The sequence below is a fragment of the Pteropus vampyrus genome, unplaced genomic scaffold, assembly GCF_000151845.1.
Source record: "Pteropus vampyrus isolate Shadow unplaced genomic scaffold, Pvam_2.0 Scaffold276, whole genome shotgun sequence".
In the NCBI taxonomy this organism is placed as follows: domain Eukaryota; kingdom Metazoa; phylum Chordata; class Mammalia; order Chiroptera; family Pteropodidae; genus Pteropus; species Pteropus vampyrus.
The window spans coordinates 1,027,346-1,046,757 of record NW_011889057.1 but is presented as its reverse complement, the minus strand read 5'-3'; the positions used below and the strand labels follow the sequence as shown (position 1 = coordinate 1,046,757).

Below are 19,412 nucleotides of genomic sequence, written 5' to 3'. Positions count from 1 at the left end.
AGTCATGGTATTCTTCAAATTCAGCCTCCACCATTAAGCCTCTCCATCCTCTCAATCAAAATAGTTTTTCTTAGCTCTCCTTCAACACATTGCTGGTACTTCTACCATAGAACTTAATTAAATCTGCCTAGTACATAATTTGTGATTGGCATGACTTAATAGCTTCCTTAAATGAAGATTCTACAATGTTTTCATAATTGCATTCCTCTGGACTAACACAATGACCGACAGGGTCCAACATATATCAAAATAAACTTTAATCCAACCACTAAAGACCCAGGAAATGTAAAGGTTTACTGAGATAAATCTTTTTGCAAAGCAAATGTCTCCTTAATAATGGTTTTTAAAGTATAGATTCTTCTAAAACACCTAAACTTAGAAAGCATCGAACACCTACATATAAGCCAATTAAATCCTATTTATAAAATCTTTATAATTGGCTAGGGGTCCTACACAAGGGAACTTGGGGATTTGGTCTCACACTGAGGTGCCCAGTCAAGTCCTCATTAACTGATCATTTGTGCAAGGCTCAAATTATCCCTCCTCTTCTGTTTCTCCACATGACTTGTGGCATCATTCAGTTAGGCAAATATTTGAAAATTTACTATGTTGGGTACTGGGATACAGTGATGAAAAACACAGTCCCAAGGCTTGAGGCACAAATGATCTAACGAGGACAAGAAGTGCTAACAAGTAAACAAGCATGACAACATAATGTAATAAATGCTACCATAACCATAAGTGTAGAGTGATAAGGAAGCAAGTTAGAGAGAGGCACCAGAACATTTTGATGGATACCAGATAGGAGGGGGTTGGGGAGGATGAGTGAAAAAGGGGAAGGGATTAAAAAGTACAAATTGGTAGTTACAAAATGTAAAGACTATCGTAGGGAGTATAGTCAATAATATTATAATAAGTATGTATGGTGTCAGATGGGTACTAGATTTATCAGGGTGATCGCTTTGTAAGTCTAATCGCTATGTTGTACGTCTGAAACTAATATAATATTGTATGTCAACTGTAATTGAAAAATAAAAAATTTTGCAAATAAAAGAGAGGCACCTAAATTAGTATTTGAGGGTAGTGGAAGTTTCCCCAGAGAGGCTGATCCAAAGGCCAAGGAAAAGTTGATTAAGGAGAGGGGGTCAGGAAGAGAACCTAGGCAAAGGAAACGGCAAGGGTTCTGCTCAGAGAGAATATGGCTCATTTGACGAACTAAAAAGTTCAGTATAGCTGGAGCAGTTTGAGCAGAGTCGAAGAATGGCAAGAAATGAGGCCAGATTGCATGGGACCTTCTGAGTCCGGCTAAGAACTTTTGAACTCCCTAGATAGTTCATTACAGCTGACTTCTCCCTCCATTGATTTCTACACTAGCAGCTGGCCGGAAATAAAGATTGTGATAGAGGAGGGTGTGGAAATCAGAGGATATGGAAAAATTAAGTGACATCTCTTTTTGGCTGTAAATTCCTCTTCCTGTATCATCAGTTTGTCCCACAATGCCATCTTGGGGTGATAAGATAAAATTTCAGATGAGCTGCCCCAGGGAGGCTACGAAGTAGGCCAACTATCTTCAGAAACAGTTAAGAGCAGTACAAAGCCCCATTACTATGAAGCAGGATGATGACACTTGAAAATTAACACCTCAAATGAAATTTGTTCTGTTTCATTTTATTTTAACACTAATTTCTGTTCACTGAAATCTGAGCAAACATATAGAAATCAGTGTTGCTAATTTGGTCATAAATTTAAAAATTAAAAGGCATATTACTCTACTCCCAAAACTTGTCTTCCTGTGCCAAACTGAAAGAGATAAAACACCTACCAGAAGCTGAAAAGAAAGAGGCAAAGCTAGACAATTTGTCTACTTGTTTATTCTGTTCTTTAAAAAAAAAGTCATGGATGGGGGGGCGGGGGAAATAATCCATAAACACTGAACAAGAACCAAGACTCCAAGACTTGGGCGTACTCCCCCACCCTCAACCTCAGTTCTCCAAAAGATTCCCACCCTCCCAATTTTCCTTTGAACAAGACACCCAAATCAGCAGCAAAGGAACCTGGGGTAGTCACTGAGATTTTTGAACACTGGGAATGGGAGCAGGGAAAAGTCCAAAAAATAGCAGTTCAGAAGGAAAAGGAAGGAATGAAGGAGAGGTTAGGCTCTGGAGGACAGAGTTGGGCCATGAGAGGTGGAAGTGGGCCAGTATGTGGGGAGAGCCCTCCTGACTGCTGCTGCCCACATTCACCAGGATCCCAGAGAGCCCTATGGTTTGTTCTGCAGTCCATTCTCCTATTCCCCAAAGGCTTCACAGGCCTAGCTCCAAGTCCTCTAGCTCCTCCTCCAGTGCCCTCCTCCTTGCTAGCTTCTCCAGCTGCTCTTTGCTAGGCTGGCTGATTTCCCCAGCCTGGATCCGCTGCTGCAGCTCTTCCACCTGCCGAAGCTTCTTCTTTAGGTTCTTTATCTTCTTAGCCTTCTCAGTGGTGGCAGCTGAGTCAGGCTGGTCAGAAGCAGCTGTAGGGGCTGCCCGGGAGCCCTGTGGAGCACTGGGGAGTTGGGCTGTCTCTCCCAGAGATACTTTGTCGAGAGTCCGGCTCAAAGCCTCTGCCTCCCCTTTCTCTTGCTGCTGCCGCCTTTTCTCCTTCCGCTTCAGATTGCGTTTGGCTGTTTTGGAGAGGCCTGGTTCACCACCTTCAGGCCTTGATGGGGTGACAGGAGCAGTGGCGTCAGGGCTCAGCCCTGGGGGCAGTTCTGGTTTACTCTTGAAAAACTTCACATACTTGTTCTCATACCTGCAAGGAACAGAAAATGTCAAGTTTCAAAGAATGATTGACTTTTCCAGCCCTTTTCTTAACCTTCCAAATCACTTCGCCCTTTTCATCTCGCTTCCTAACTCTCCCTTGGTCCCTCCCCAACTTTCCTCTGTTTTGCAGGTGGTAGCGGCGTCCCTAGGTCTCAAGGTTCCGGATCTCTCTAAATGCTATTTGGAGGTTCTGATGAACAGAGCCATAGGAACAGGACTAGTCACTTGTAACCCTCCCTCATCTCTGAATCCCAACCCCCTCCTCTCCTTTCTCAGATAGTTGTCCTGCCATTCCTGGGATCAGAAGATTCTTCCCTGAACTCACAGGCATACTTGTTCTTTCTTTCTGTAAGGACCCTATCAAATACTCCCTCCTCACTCCTAACCACGCACACTGGGACCTCCTCCTGGGGCACATAGCCTTCTTTCACCCTCCGCTGCTTGCGCCAGGTCCCGTCAGGTCGCTGTGTTGAGGCGATGTACTTGCCTGAAATGAGAGATTTAAGTTGGAGTGTTACTCTAATTACCAAATAGTTCCCAAAATGAAAGAATGCACGAATGCACGGTTTCCCTCAGCACCCATCTGGGCTACTAAATGCAGCCATTAAGGCATTCTTTTCTCATATCAACCCTCGGTTCCTCTCTCATTATTTACTGAGCGCCTCTACACTATAATACACCATCCCTGCCCTCGGGGAGTTTCTATTTTTATAATCTAGTTAGCAAGACAAGACAGGAACAGGAAGTTTTTAAAAAATAGGACAACAGCATGGGGACATCAAAAGGCAGTAAATGAGTAAGAGGCTAAAAGGGGGTAAAAACAAGGAGAAATGACCAGAGAAGATGTAAGAAGGGTAAGTTTTATTAAGACGGATAGTGAAAAACAGGTCAACTTTTAGAAATCCATACTACAGATATAAAAGCATCCATGCATAAAGATATAAAGAATGTTTGTTGCTGCATTAGTTAAATTAGCAAAATGATAAAAGCAATTTGAATGGCCATGGAGAACTGAACAATTAAATTGATGTGGATCACTGTGCTGTTATGGAAAAGAATTTTAGATATAAATGCACTGACTTTGAATGTTCATGATATACTACGTGAAAAAGCAAGCTGCAGGATAATGGGTACAGAAGTGATCCTCAAACATTTTTTATTTCAGGATTCCCCCTTATATTCTTATTTTGCAATATTATGCATTTAACTATGCAACATTTAAAAAATCATATTTGTTAAATTCATCAGAAAAGTCTTTATCGGGAAGCTGTCAAGTTCAAAATGGCAAATATAATTTTTCCAAAATTCTAATGTTCACTTGAAGGCTTGAATTTTATCATTGGCAACATATGCTGTCAGTTGTTTTCCCTGAAATAACAGGCTCACTTCCTTCATTTTCAGGAAAATGCCTATCGGATACTCAGGTCTGAATTACTAGTTTGTCAGTGGTTCTTTCAAGTTTTATGAAAAAGAAGCTAATTTCACTTGCAATTTGGAAAACTGCACCAGGGCTTTTCCTTGACACACCATCTTCAGTGTGCGGCAGAGTGTTTCACGCTTACTTCTCGTTTAGTCCACAAAGAACATTAAAAAGATGTGTAACCTCCAGTTATAAGATGAATAAGTTTGGTGACTATAGTTAACAAAACTATATTGTATACCTGAAATTTGCTGAGAGTAGAGCTTTAATGTTCTCAAAATGGTAACCATGTGAGGTGAAGGATGTGTTAACTAATCTTATTGTGGTAAACATTTCACAATATATACATGTATCATCAAATCTTCATATTGTACACCTTAAACTTATACAATGTTATGTGTCTGTCAATTATAACTCAATAAAATAGGAAAAAAGAAATTGTGTCTTCAAGGGCTAGGTTTTAATAAAATTAACAATTTTTATTGTATCATCAAGGGTATTAAGTGAAACTAGCATTATTTACTATAAGCATATGGCAGTGAAGACTATAATGACTAGTATAGCTGGTGTCACCACCTTGATTAGTGCTAAGGAACCAGCAACTTTACCCGCCTTTGCTTTTCCATATTAGTGCAAATGTCAACCCAGCAAAAAGGCAAATAACACCTTAGTATATTATGAAAATCGTTATGCTTGCAGACCTTCTGAAAAGGTCTTAGGGAACCCCCAAGGGTCCTGGACAACATTTTGAGAATACTGGTGTAGAGTGTTTCCATTCTTGTTGGGGCAAGGAGCATCCTTTAAAGGTTCACAGAGTCTGTGTTAGGGGCAAAGAGAAAGGTATGGAAGGACACATACCAAGAGACCAAGCCTTTAATGCTGGTTACCTTAAGAGGAGAAACCTGGAAGAAGAGGTGGTAGAAATCATTAACGATTTATATATATACATCGTATTACTCTCTTTTTTAAGTATATGGGCCTCCCACACGGATTATACATTGTTACATGAGTTGGTTTTTGTTCAAAATGCAAGTATCATTAAAAAAATTAAAACTAAAATAATATGCTAAACAAAATGGGTAAGATTCAATAGCTAGAAGGGATGGGAAAAAGAACGAACATGAGCAAAGAAAGGTATAGATGTGGGAATGGGCATGTAGTATTTAAAGAACAGAAAGTAGAGTAGTCCAGGGAAACAGACAATTTATGTTAGGGAATAATAAGAAGCCAGGTTGAAAATAAAAAATGGGGCAAGATCTTAGAAAGCCTTAAAAACAGATCAAGGAATTTCAAATTTATCTGGTGAATAAAAGAGAATGAGGATGTTGTTTACTCAGCTGTAACACTTTAGAGACAAGAGTAAAAACTGAAGAATGAAAAAACTGAGAGGCTTCAGGGAGGGAGGACTGAGACAGAGCTGGGCTTTAAAGAAAGAGTCAAACTAAAGTTAATGAGAAAAGGGAAGCAGAATGGACTCTAAACAGAAGCTCATTCTAAAACAAAATTTCAGGCATGTGAATGTGCATGGCATGTGAATGTGTACGGCATGTTCAGGAGACAGTGACTATACCAGTCTGGCTGAGTCAGAGGGCTGGTGTAAAGTAAATGAGGGGAGGATGTTCATACCTTGAAATGCCAGTTAAAAGATTTAATATCTGGCACATAGTATGAATTCAATAAATATCTGTCAATCGAATGATTTTTTTTTTAATCCAAAGCAGTGCCTTAGAGCAATTAATCTGGCATGAAAAGAAGGTGAATTGGAAAAGGAAAACATTGGGGGAAATCAGTTAGGAAAAAAGGATTGCAATAATCCTGGCATAAGGGACAGAACAGGCAGAAACAGTGAGAATGGAAAGAAAGAGAATGATGTCAAGTACATTATCAAAGGATAAACAACACTTGGTAATTCACTGATTGTGCGAGGGGTTAAGGTTAGGGAGTTAAAGTCAAAGATAATTCAAAACATTTTGTTTTAGTTATTTTAATCTTGAGGATTTAGCATAAGGAAATAGTTCCAACAAGAAAAAAACAAAAAAAGAAAAAAGGAGAATCATATAAAAATTATGGCATTATGTATAAATAGCTAAAAATTAAAAACAAACTTCACATCCAGTTATACAGGAATGGTTTATAAAACATTCATTAAAAATGATTTAAAAAATTTTAAATCATGTAATGCGACATAATATAAAACATAATTAAATTATGTCGTAATTTCAGTTTTGTTATGCATATTTGTATGTTTAGAAAAGAATGTGCAATACGAAGTTATGTTGGTGATTAGATTATAAATATCTTTTTCTTTTTATGAATTCCCATTATCGTTGTTATATTATGGGTTTTTTTAGGTTTCAAACCTATATGGCTTGGAGAATAGGTACACAAAGAGTGAAATTACTTTTGACCAAGTGATTATAAGGATTTTATGGAAGATACAGCGTCTGTTGTGATCTTTGGAAAATGAGCAGGATTTGGACAGGTGAATGCTATGAGGAAAGAGGAGAAAGGGATGTATTTCAGATTTTTGGGATGACATAAACAAAGGGACAAATTGGACTAGTAATGCTCCTACTTAAAATTCTTCCTGGATTCTTGTTGCCCTCAGAGTATGTACATTGAAACCACACACAAAAGTCCTTCTTGACCCAGCTCTTGCTTGTCTCCAGACTCTTAGCACCCAGTCACTCATATGCTTTGCTCCAGCCACTGAAATATTCACAAATTTCACCTCAAGGTGTCTCTATTCTGACGTTTTGCTTTTGCTTCCTTTTGCTTAGAATAGACCTTCCTTGATTCAAATGTTAGTTAATTCCTATTTATTTTTAAAAATCGAGTTCAAGTATAAACTACTTAGTGAAATCTTCCCTGACCTACCCACCCCATCCCAGGTTAGAAGTTGCCCTTTGTGCACCCACAGCACCTGTTTCAGCCTTTATCACGCTCTAAGGTTTAAAATAATTATTTGCTTGCTTCAGAGCAGACACTTTGTCTTTGATATTTGATGCAAAGGGCTTGGCCCACAGAAGACTGTAATTAATTCAAATTAATAAATAAATAAACTCAAGTATCATATTACAGAATAGCAAGAATCCAGAATATTTTGGGCAAAAAGCATATGTAATGGGAAAAGAGACTAAAGGTAAATTAGTTAGAAGATGAAAGGTATCCAATTTCCTCTTGAGCCTGCACTTGAGCTTCAGGCTGTAGAATACTGAAGGCCAACAAGGGAGTACAGATGATCTCAAAGCAATGCTTTAAGATTAACCTAAAAATGTGTAAAATAAACTAAAGGTAGAAAAAAATGAAAGTAACAGCCTCAATGTGAGAAGACCTGATTTAGATGCTCTGAATGGGTACTGAAAGGAAAATGAAAGAAAAATTCATCAGGAAGAATAAGGATCTGAAGACTGCCAAGATTTCGATTAGAGAGAAGAATAACTGAAAGTGCTAAAGTGAATTTAATCTGGTGCTTTTCACATGTACTCTCTTATTTTTCACAATATACCTGTGGGCAGGTAGGGCATTTGGTAATAACATTTATTCACGCATGGATTTTAAATGTTTATTGAGCATCTGCTCTGTAACAGGACTTAGGGATACAAAAATGAATAAAGCAAGGGTCTAGCCTTCTTGCAGTATGCATTCTGGTGAGGAAGAAAGGTAATAAATAAGAACACAAATGAACAATTACAATATCACTTTTTAATGTGGAAAATTTGGATAATAAAAACCACTGATATAAAGTCCAGAGAAGACAACTTTATGAAAATAACTGATTCAGTTCTACACAGGCAGTGTTTTACATGGAATTAAGGAGAAAGGGACAATGCTAAGTAACATATATTTAAGTAAACTGCAGAGATTACAGTCAAAGCTTTAAGACTAGTAAACATAGAATGTGAGAAAAGATAGGGCAGAAGAAATTTCTTGAATGACCATCCTAACTGGAAGCCCTCAGAGATACAAATAGCCCATTATCACAAAGGAGCACCTATTCTGTTATCTTGGTTCCATTCCGGGGCCTTGATAGTATCCAAAGGTAAAGTCAAAAAGAAAGAAGAGGTCTGGCGATTCCTACCCCTAGAAATAAAAACCAAGGGCAGAATATTAGGATTTTCAGGTAATATCTTTGAGTCAGAAACTACAGATTAGAGGCTGCTACTATAACGATTTTATAAGCTTTGTTATTTCCCCACATCTGCTGTTTTATAACTCTCAATCTGTTTCTTTAAACTGAAAGGGACTTGTTTTCAGGGATGGCAGGAAGACGGTGAAGAAACAACACAGCAAGCTTGGGAGAACTCCACGCAGTTAGGTGGAAGTGACTGTTAAAGGGAATCCCTGGGACCTGCTTCAAGTAAGAAAAGAGATCTGAGTCACAGATCTGAGCTTGAGGATGATCTCAGGGCCAACAATTACAAGACCTAGGTGTGGTTTCTAACATAGAAAAAATATGAAAAGATCCAATTTGGAGGAATGGTCACGATCATGTTACTCAAGGAAGGTGTCAGCAATAAAAGAAAATGATTCTAGGAAAGAAGAAACAGGACAATGCTACGCCATTGAGACCCAAAAAAATTTTAAGTAAAAGCAGGTGATTAACAGTATTAAATACTGCAGAGAGATTAAGAAAAAAAAGATTTTTGGCACTCTGGAAAGCTGCAGTTATCGCCAAGAATATTGCCTTAGAAAAGTATAGTGGTTAGAAGCCCGACTACAAATTAATTAAATGCAATAAACTACTGAAAGCCTCCTATGAGAAAAGTACTATACAAAGTGCTACAGAGATTAGCAAGGTAAGTAAAATGGTCCCTACTTTCAAGAAATTCACAGTCTAAATAAGGAGGGTGGGCAAGTTAGGCAAACAAGGGATAGAATAAAAATATAAATGTCTTAAGCATCCTAAGAGACATTCATATATACTGACAAGAGATTTCAAGAGAATAAATGATCACACCCTGTGTGATGGGGGAAGGTGACATAAAATCATGAAAATCTTGATCTTAAAGACTACGTCGTAGTAGTAGTAGTAGTAGTAGTAGTAGCAGCAGCAGTAGTAGTAGTAGTAGTAGTAGTAGTAGTAGTAATATTGATAAATCAGCGGCCGATATTTCTGCAGGCAGAAGAAAGAAGGAAATGGGCATTCTAAGAGGAATAACAAGCAAAATCATAGTAGTGGAAAACTCACAGTATGTTAAGAACTAGTAGAAAAGAGCATTTATTAATAAGTGGCTACAAAAACTTTACATATATTATTGAATCTAGACAATGGGTAGATATTATCATCTACAGCTAAGAAAACAGTCAAGAGGTTAAAGACATGTTCAAGATCACAAAGGCAGAGTGTACCTGCAATCTGAACTCAGTTCTGATAACAAAGTTTACACATCAGCACATTTACTGTTGCGCCTGTCTTATACTATGTAGCCCAGCTTCAATGGAGGGTATAGGCAGCATCATAGTATGTGATAATACTTTACTAAAAAGTGGTTTGTGCTCATATTAGTGAGTAGTATCTTGAGTGTTAGAGTGAATGGTCCATATTGAAATTTTATAGTCAATTCTGGAAAGATAATAGGAGCTACCTTCTATTGAGTGCTTGCTTCATGTCAGGGACAGTGCTCATTATTTCATTTTCGCAACTCCATGAAGGATTATTCCAGTTTTAAAGATGATGAGAAATTTAATAACTAATGACTTTGCCCAGAGTTACAAAGTCAGCAAGCTGTAGCAGAATTCAAAACTCAGGCTGTGGGTTGCAAAGTAGTTTTTATACCCCTAGTGTATATTGTGTTGAAATGAGGAAAATAAAAAAGTTAAACCTCACTAATAATCAAAAAAATATATAAATTAAAACAATAAAACATTTTCATTTGTCAAAGCAGTAGAATTTTTAAAGATGAGAATACCGCTGGGTGCGGTGGCACGTGCCTGTAGTCACAGCTACTCGGGAGGCTGAGGCAGGAGGATTGTTTGAGCCCAGGAGTTCCGGGCTGTAGCGCTCTATGCCTATCCGATGTCCACACTAAGTTCGCACTAAGTTCGGCATCAGTATGGTGACCCCCGCAGGAGCTGGAGACCACCACGTTGCCTACGAAGGGGTGAACTGACACAGGTCTGAAACAGAGCAGGTCAAAACTCCCATGTTGATCAGTAGTGGGATTGTACCTATAAATAGCGACTGCACTCAAGCCTGGGCTCCAGCCTGGGCAACACAGCAAGACCCAGTCTCTTTTGAACCCCTCCCTGCTTTAACGGAAGCAGGTACCTCCTACACATTTCCTGTATCTCCCAACTAAATAATAATAATAATAATAATAATGATGATGATGATGATGATAATAATAATAGATGAGAATACCAATGTACAAAAAAGTGGTGAAACTGAACATACATATATTGTCAATGGTAAAACCTTTTAGAAAGCAATTTGGCTAATATAACAGAGCATAGATAATCCTATCATTTTCCAGCATTTCTCAAAGCTTTTGTTATATGAAATACTAGATGTCCATAAGACATTAACAAGAGTTACCTAAAAAAATTGTTAAATAAGTTTGGGAAATTTTAGGTTAAACATAGAAAAACTATTTTGTTTTTATCAGCAAGACTTAAGTCAGTTTAATATGTTCTTATTCATGTGAATATCCAAGATGGGAATATGGTTTACAGTGTTTCCCAAATGCACTTGACCCCAGGAAACTTGTTTTTATTTTAGTTATTTTGTAGCACATCTCACAGGACTAGGAAGTGTTCTGAGGATCATATTTTGGGAAATACAGCCATTTGGTATCATCTCAATTATGTTAAATATAGATATGCTATATGTGCCCAGAAAGAAAAACTAAAAGAAAATGTAACTGTAGTCATCTTTGGGTTCTGGAATCAACATGAATTAATTTTACAATTAATAAAAAAATAAATGTTTGTACCCTCCAACCCAGTAATTCTACTTCAGGAAAATATATCCAAAGAAAATAACCCTAAATGCAGGCAAAAATTTATGCACAAAAATATTCATAGAGTTCTAATAATAAAAATTCTGGAAACATCAGTAAATTCCAATAACAGAAGAAAGGAAACAGAGGGTATGTGCTCAAACAATAAAACACTCTGCCAGTATTTTAAATGATGTTTACGAATAGTTCCTAATAGCAAGAAAAATATTTATGTCATAAAGTTAAATTAAATTAAAAAGATATAAAAGTTCATATACTGTCTGTTTAAAAAATGTTTTCAAAAGGCATGGAAAAAATAAAGATCAGAAGGCTATATGCCAAATTTAACAGTGGACTCTCGGTAGATGAATTATACTGAACAAAAATTACATAACTAAATTTGTACTTAAACAGCAATAATCTGATAAGTGTATCAAATGAACTGAAACAGAGAGACTGGAGATAAGACAACTACTTAGGAGGTCACAGAAATATTAACAGCATAAAAGAAACTAGAATTTTATCAAGTACTTAAAATGACCCAAGTACCTATGCTCGATATTTTGCATACATAATCTCCTCTAATCCATATAACAGTAATAATTATAGAACCATTTGTTGGGCACTTTCTATGTGCTAGACGTATACATTATTTCATTTAATTTTAATTCTCGCAACAATCCTATGTTTAGGCATTATTGTTCCTATTTCACTGATGAGAAAACTAAGGCTTAGGTTACCAAGGCTTAAAATTCTCAAGGCCATATAGCTAACAATTATTGAAGATAGACTAAGTAAGGGTAATGGCAGTAGGAAGAGAAAAATGGTATCTTGACAACTGATGTGTGTGGGACAAGGAGCAAGAGAGAACTAAATGATGCAAAACATTCCAATAGCAGCAAAAATACCTAGTGCTCTGATTTTTTGGTTTTCTGTATCATGCCCTAGTACAAGGAACAAGGGCTCCTTGGAGAAATGGCTGATTCTAGGACTGGGGTAGAAATATACAAGATGAGCCTGCAGCATCTTCTAGTGCCAGAAAGTAAGGAAGAGCTAAAAAAACAAAAACACAAACCAACTCTGATTGGGGTATGCCAAAGGGACACAGGGCCAACTAAAAGAGCTCATAATGTCCAAAGTGGGAACTTTTGAGCAATAAAATGAATACAATAGCACTGGATTATAACCCAAATCTATACTGATATAAATAAGTGAATGAATAAATACATGAGAGAGAAGAGATAAATCTCCTGTGCAGAAGAATTCCAAATATATATATGTATGTAAATACTCCATCCTTAAGGAAGGGAACACAACTCTCTACTCTCGAAGTGTGGGCTATGATCTTAGACAAGAAAAATTTGAAGAAGTTCATCAACACCAAACCAGTATTATAAGAAATATTGGGGGGAAGAGAAAATAAAATGTTATAGAGACTTCTTTAAGAAGAAGAAAAAATATATGTTAAGAAGAAAATATATTGCAAAGAAAAAAAAATTCTCACTGACAAAGGCAAACACATAATAAAAGCACTGGATTGACCAATACTAAAACTAGTACAAAAGTTAAAAGGCAAAAGTAGGAAGATCATGTGTAATTAACAACAGTAAATTAAGAAATACAAACACACACAAAAGAAGTAAAAAATAATGACAAAAATATAAACGTGAAAGAGGTGAGTAAAAATTGTAGTGATTTTAGAATGTGTTCGAACTTAAGTAACCAACTTAAAATAGATTGCTATAAACATAGATTGGTACATACAAAGTACATGTAACCACAAAGCAAAAATCTACAAGAGATATATAAGAAATAAAGAGAAAGGAATCCATACACAACACTACAGAAAGTCATTGACATAAAAGAGAGCAATAGAGTAAGAAAGGAACAGGAAGAAAAAACAAAAACAATCAGAAAACAATAAAATGGCATACATACCTATCAATAATTAATTTAAATGTAAATGTTCCAATCAAAGACAAAGAGAGATAAAGAATATGTGGTACATGTATACAATGGAATATTACTCAGCCATAAAAAAATAAAATCTTACCATTTGTGACAACACAGATGAACCTAGTGGGTATTATGCTAAGTGAAATAAGTAAGATCTAGAAAAACAAATACTATATAATTTCACTTATATGTAGAAACAAAATAAACAAAACAGAAACAAACTCATAGATGCAAAGAACTGATGGTTGCCACATGGAAGGGGTGTTAGAGAGCTGGGTGAAAATGTGAGGGGATTAAGAAGTATAAATTGGCAATTACAAAATAGTCACTGAGATGTAAAGTACAGCTTAGGGACTAGTCAATAAAACTGTAATAACTATACATGGTGTCAGGTGTGTGCAAGACTTATTGGGAGATCACTTCGTAATTTATATAAATGTCTAACCACTATGCTGTACACCTGAAACTATTGTAATATTGGATGTCAACTGGGATTAAATTTTTTTTAATTTTTTAAAAAGGAAAAATAAGTATGGGCTATGAATACTGACTTTCTTCTAAAGAGTACAGTATGGAAAGAGAGGGGAAAAGAGTAACTTTTACAGTGGAGAAACCTTACAAAACACTACCTCAGCCAGGTCATCATGGTCCATATCAACACTAAAAATTCACTGTGATACTATTTACTCTTGACATGATATAATGAAAATGTCACTTTACCTCTATGGTTAACCCCCAAAAAATACATAACCCCAGTCTCATCATGTGAAAAACATCAAATTCCGATAGAGGGGCATCCTACAAAATACCTGACTTCTCAAAACTGTCAAGGTCATCAAAAACAAGGAAAGGCTGAGAAACTGTCACAGCCAAAAAGAGCTTAAGGAGACATGAGAACTAAATGTAATGTGGTGTACTGGATGGGATCCTGGAATAGAAAAAAAAAAAAGGTAAAAGCTAAGGAAATCTGAATAACGTATGGACTTTAGTTAATAATATATCAATATTGGTTCATTAATTGCAATAACAGTATCATACTAATGCAAGATTTTAATAATAGGGGAAACTGAGTATAACGTACACAGGAATTATATCATCTCAAATTTTCTATAAATCTAAAAATGTTCTAAACATAAAGTCTATTTAAAATTTTAAGAAGAGCGAGAAAGAGGCAAAAAAATGATGCAAAAAGAAAAATTGATCTTGGGTTGGCTAGAACAATGGTGCCTTTAACAGAAATAAGGAAGAAAAAAACTGATCTTGATTTTGACCAGATTGTATTTGATGTGTGACTGTATATCCAGGAATGAAAGCTATTCACCACACAATTAGGGGAATTGGCAACTCAGGAAATGTTGGTGCTAGAAACAAAAATTGTAAAGAGTTTTAAGAAACAAATAAGCAGTGAGGAAATGGAAATAGTATGCATAGTCCAGATACTCAAGAAATCAAGCTGTGTACAGGAAAGAAACAAATGATGGGCCTTGATTTTTCAATGAAATAGAAAGTGAGGTCATTTGCACATAAGGGAGAATTAAAAGCGAGGATCGCCGAGAATTAAAAAGGTTGGGGAAATAGCCATGGCAGAATGTAAGCAAATCAAGAAAAAAGAGTTGGAGAGAAGCTGTGATCTTGGCAGAAGTTAACAATAAATTATGTTATACTGGATCTGCTAGCTTCTGTACTTTTTCTCTAGCCATACACTGTGGCCTAGAAGCAGAAGTCAAGAAAACAGTTGATGGGTATGATTCAAGATAACAGAAGTGTCTACTTAGTACAGAAGATCAAAATGAATGAAGAAAGCAATGAGGATAGTATCAAAGTGGCTGGTCACAGAAGTCTAACAGGGCAGCATGAAAGGTAATCATGAAGGTACTGGTAGATTCAATGAAATGGGTAAGGTCAAAAACCAGAGAACCTAAGGAGGGAAAAACGCTGATTCTATGGGTATGAGGTAGTGAAAAAGGTGACTTAGAAGGAGGCTAAAATAAGTGATGGGAAGCACCTGAAGAAGAAGCAGTATCATAGGAGAAGTCCAAGTTGTAGTGATTCTGATGTGTAGCTGGTTTGAAAATACGAAGGAAAGTCAATGGTCTCATGCTGAGGAACCATAAGATCAGAGTATCCCAAAGCTGCTGCGGGTACCAGGAATGAGAGCAAGAAACAGAGTGGAGGAAAATATATGATGTGATAGGTCTGGGTCCCTGTAGGCAGTAGATGATGACCCCGAGGTTTTAGAGAAAATGCTGTAATTATATGGCAATCCCTTCCACGAGTATTAGAGTGACAGTGGTAGATCAATAATGTAGAAATAGCAGGGGAAAGCAAAAAAGCAGTGTGATTCCTTTTCCTCTTTCACACCATCATAGAAAACAGAAGATATCCCTTTGATGGGAGGATAGGGTAAGATGTGATAACTGGATTTTTATTAAATCAGTTTAAAGAAACAGTTTTGAATAAAGAGAAGTGTACTGGAAATTTAATATTTTCAAAGCACACATCAAAAGGAGCTAGTTGAAGAAAGACCTACTGAGTAGAGAGCAGAAGCTGTACCACTTTGAAACGTGAGGTTGAGGAAAGGTAGCAGAGACTTGGGTTGTCAATAGATACCACAGGAGAAGTGGGTTAGGATGTTAAGGAACACAAATCAGCAAAGCAAGAAGCATTAATAGCACATTTTAAAACAGATTATGTACCACAGCACAGGCACAGTGTCACTTGTACAGAAGACTACACATACACAATGAGGGCTACCAAAAAAACAGTAATATCTTACCTACAAAGCATTTTATAAATTGCTTTCACATATACTATCTTATTTGATCGTCAATAGGTAAATATTACTATGCACATTTTCTAAAGACGAGGAAATTCGGATGAGACAAAACCACAGTGAAAATCCTGATTTTCAGGTTTCAATATATAAGGCTCACATACACTGACACTTCAGCATCTCAATCAGTCAGGCTGGAAATTCTTCGCTAACCAGAACTGTGGGTTCTATCAACTTGTCAGAGGGCTCTAAAGGCCACTAGACACCTTCCAGGTTTGCCTTCTAGCACCTTAGATCCCTCAACTCTTAGCACCTTCACCAAAGAAGGTAGAGAAGGGTGGGGCCATCAAAGAGAAAACTCAAGCTGAAAGTTATATATATTAGGTTCTTCTTTTCTTCTCACTTCTGGATCTCAGTGACCCAACAATGAAGATGAGAGTGGAAAAGCACTATGTAGCAATGAGATCTTCCATATACATAGTTTCGAGAAAAAGAATTAAAATGTGGCTGTGGTAGGGCAGAAAGCAGGTATAGCTAAGAAATGGGGGAGGGGACAAGAGGAGGGCAGGAATTGGAGGGAACTGAGAGTGTAGGAGCCCCCAAGGCTGGAGAACCCAAAAGAGATACTGGAGTTTCAACTGCTGGAGGAAAGCTAAGGGCCCATAGGGTCCTGGAGCAGGGACCAGCATTGAAGGACCCCAGGGTTTGGGTGACCGGAAGCAGAGACCCCTAAAGTGGAGACCAGAAGGGGGCGCAGGTAACACCCCTAGGAGAGAATGAATGGGGAAGGCGGTCCGGAGGGCGGGGCAAAGGAGGGGCCCCAGGATGGGCGGGGCACAGACCCCTTTCCAAGTCCGAACCCCAGCCCCGAGAGCCCGGGGAGAAGCGGCTCCGCGCCTCCCGCACTCACCGCCGGTCTCGTCAGTTACATAGGGAGTCGCCATCTTGAAAACGCAAACCACTTCCGGCGTGAGCGGGCTGGGGTCCCGCCCCCCTCCCCACCGGAAGTAGAGTCCTGATCGTAGCAAGACACCATTTTAGTCTTAAAGGGAGAGTACACCATTTCATGCATAGAGGTGGAGGAGGAAGCAAGGAGTAGAAGCTGAAGACTTTTGTAAAATAAAAGCCGTGGTCTCTTTTATTGCCACTAATGCCATTATTGAGCGCCTGCTACGTGTAAAACAGTCCTCTGGGCGTCGAGAGAAGTTCCGAGTCACAGCCCTTCTCATCACAGGCACTCTTCGTCCAGGACCTGCGAGGAATAAGGGGAGAAGGCCCACCTGCACCCGGAAGCGGGGGTCTGATAAATGAGAAAAGGAAAAATATTCAGGCCCTGTCCCGTACCCGGGTCAAAGAACGGCTTGGGGACATGGAGCAGGGAGAGCAAACTCCGGGAACGCACTGGGGCACGCTAGTGTTGTTGGGGGCAAATGGAAGACCCCCCAACTAACCCTCTCTTAGAAGGTGGGCAGGTCGAAATGGCGCGCCGACTGCCCTCGGTCGCCAGGCTCAGCCCTCGGGACTGACAGCTGCGAGAGAAGGCAGAGGATGATGCCGGTCCGCCACCTGTCCCCGCAGCCTCAGGGTTGCCGGCGGCTTCCACGCTGAAGAGGCGGTGGCCAGACTGGGCTGGCAGCCCTAGCCTGGCCCTACCCCTGGAGCAGCCCCGGGATTCAGGCGTCGAAATGACAACAGCTTAAGTTTGCTCCGGCCTTTGACCCCGGGAGCCTCCTCGGGCGGGGCCCCAGGGTCAGAGGGCAAGGTGAAGGCTTCTGGGTGGACCCAGTTAGTATTCTAATTAACCTCGTTCAAGTCTTTGGGCACTGAGGATCGAAAGCCGGGCACCTCGCCAGTATCCCAGCCCATACGGTCACTCCCTTTACAGTCCTGCACTACCCCGTGCCTCCTTATTCTTTAGATGAACTCGACTGTTTTCCCTCCCCTGTTCTTTTCAGCAGCTGTTGTTCCTTCGGGGCTAAATCCTGCTCAACCCGTTTCCCCTGCAGGCTGGGAGGTCACCCCTCTCAGGTGTCACCTCTCCCCTCCCCCACCCCCATGTTGCTTTTTCCTTATCAATCCTTTTAACCTTCCCCTAAATCTCTCACATTGGCTTAGGTCAATGTCCAACAGTACCCTTGGAACCAGGGAGGATGGAGAAGGCGAATATTAGTGACTACTTCCAACACTAAGCTGCGTTTCCCACTTAAAAAACAAACAATGGCTGACTAGGAAATTCCTAAGGCTTCGAAAGGGAGCTTCAGAAGTTTTCTAGGGTCAACAGCTTACCTTCCTATGCTCCACCTCCCTGACTTCCACCAGAGGCTCAACTCAGAAGGTCTCAAAAGACTATAAAAACTGGTTTGCATTCAAAACGGTTATTGCAAGTGTTCTAACACTGTGCATGCCCTGCTTTTTACCAATGTCTTTCATCCCTACCAGGTCTAGCATCCTGTCCTTAGCCTTGTTACTAATAGAGGCGAGAATGTGGGATGAAGTCCCTAAAAACTAGAGGGATGCATTGATCTTGACTCTACTACCTGAGAAGTACTTGTACTAATACTAGTGGGCTGCTCCATGGATCTTGGCAAGAGGGAATCCTAAAGTGGCCCCCGTCAACTACCCAAACCTGGGCCCCCCAGTATGCCCCCATACATCCTGTCTCAGCTCTGGGTTGACAGGAAGTGAAACTCAATTGTCTGCCTAGCAGATCTGCCTGGGACCCAGCCTGGGGCCCGGATGTGGCCCTCCACCCTGAGGAGGAAGAGAGGAAAGAAGAGGCTGGGGAGAACAAGGCTGTTGTTTTTTCCTTTCCCTTTGTTCATTGTGGTTTCTTTCTTTCTGATTTTTATGATGTGGTTGTTTAAAGAAATGAGCACCTGGAGCTGTAGGCATTACAGGCCTCCTCCTGAGATGTTTCTTGGCCTTTCTTTCTCCCACCCCCACCAGTAACTGTTGACTTGGGGTATTATGGAGCACAGATGCTAAAGAAGACACAAAGAAGCCTAAAGTATAACTGATTCCACATTATTTCATATTAGAGAGATCACCCCATGTTCCACTTTGAAGTCTCACAAAATGTCTTAAAAGGGACTCTTTAACTTCATGTCAGGACATAGCTAAGGATGATGATGTGAGAAACACAGGTCACACATAGGGTGGTATCATTGTGTTATCTGCAAGGAAAGCTGAGTGCCGTAAGGATTAGTATCATTCCGGTATTTCTAGATAAGCAGTTCAGGGGCAGAAAACTGATTGGAAGAGGGGCTAGGGGACTTGTTTTTAACTTAAGTCATGTGTTTGTTTGGGATGGCTTAGAGTGGGGGAAACACTTTACGCACATACACCAAGCCACTCTTTGGTGCAGCACTAAAGCTAGGCTATATCATTTGCTGTCCCGCAGACCTAAGTACCAGATCTGGAGCAAAATAGGCCTTCGAAAGTACTTATGATTCCTTATGACTAAGGAGGTCATATAGGAAAGGGAGATGAAGGATGTGGAGTAGCAGGGCCCATGTCTTTTGAAG

The 19,412-nt window shown here is 39.2% G+C and overlaps 1 protein-coding gene across 1 annotated transcript; it reads right to left on the bottom strand.

Annotated features, from left to right (window-relative positions):
- Positions 1–1,851: 1,851 nt before the first annotated feature.
- On the bottom strand, positions 1,852–16,889 carry PYM1 (PYM homolog 1, exon junction complex associated factor). The gene is made up of 3 exons (XM_011375717.2): positions 16,799–16,889; positions 3,192–3,285; positions 1,852–2,787 (listed from the first exon to the last, which is right to left on the bottom strand). Exons 1-3 carry the CDS (start codon positions 16,830–16,832, stop codon positions 2,304–2,306), a joined length of 612 nt encoding a protein of 203 aa, XP_011374019.1. The 5' UTR covers positions 16,833–16,889; the 3' UTR covers positions 1,852–2,303.
- Between the last annotated feature and the right edge of the window lie 2,523 nt (positions 16,890–19,412).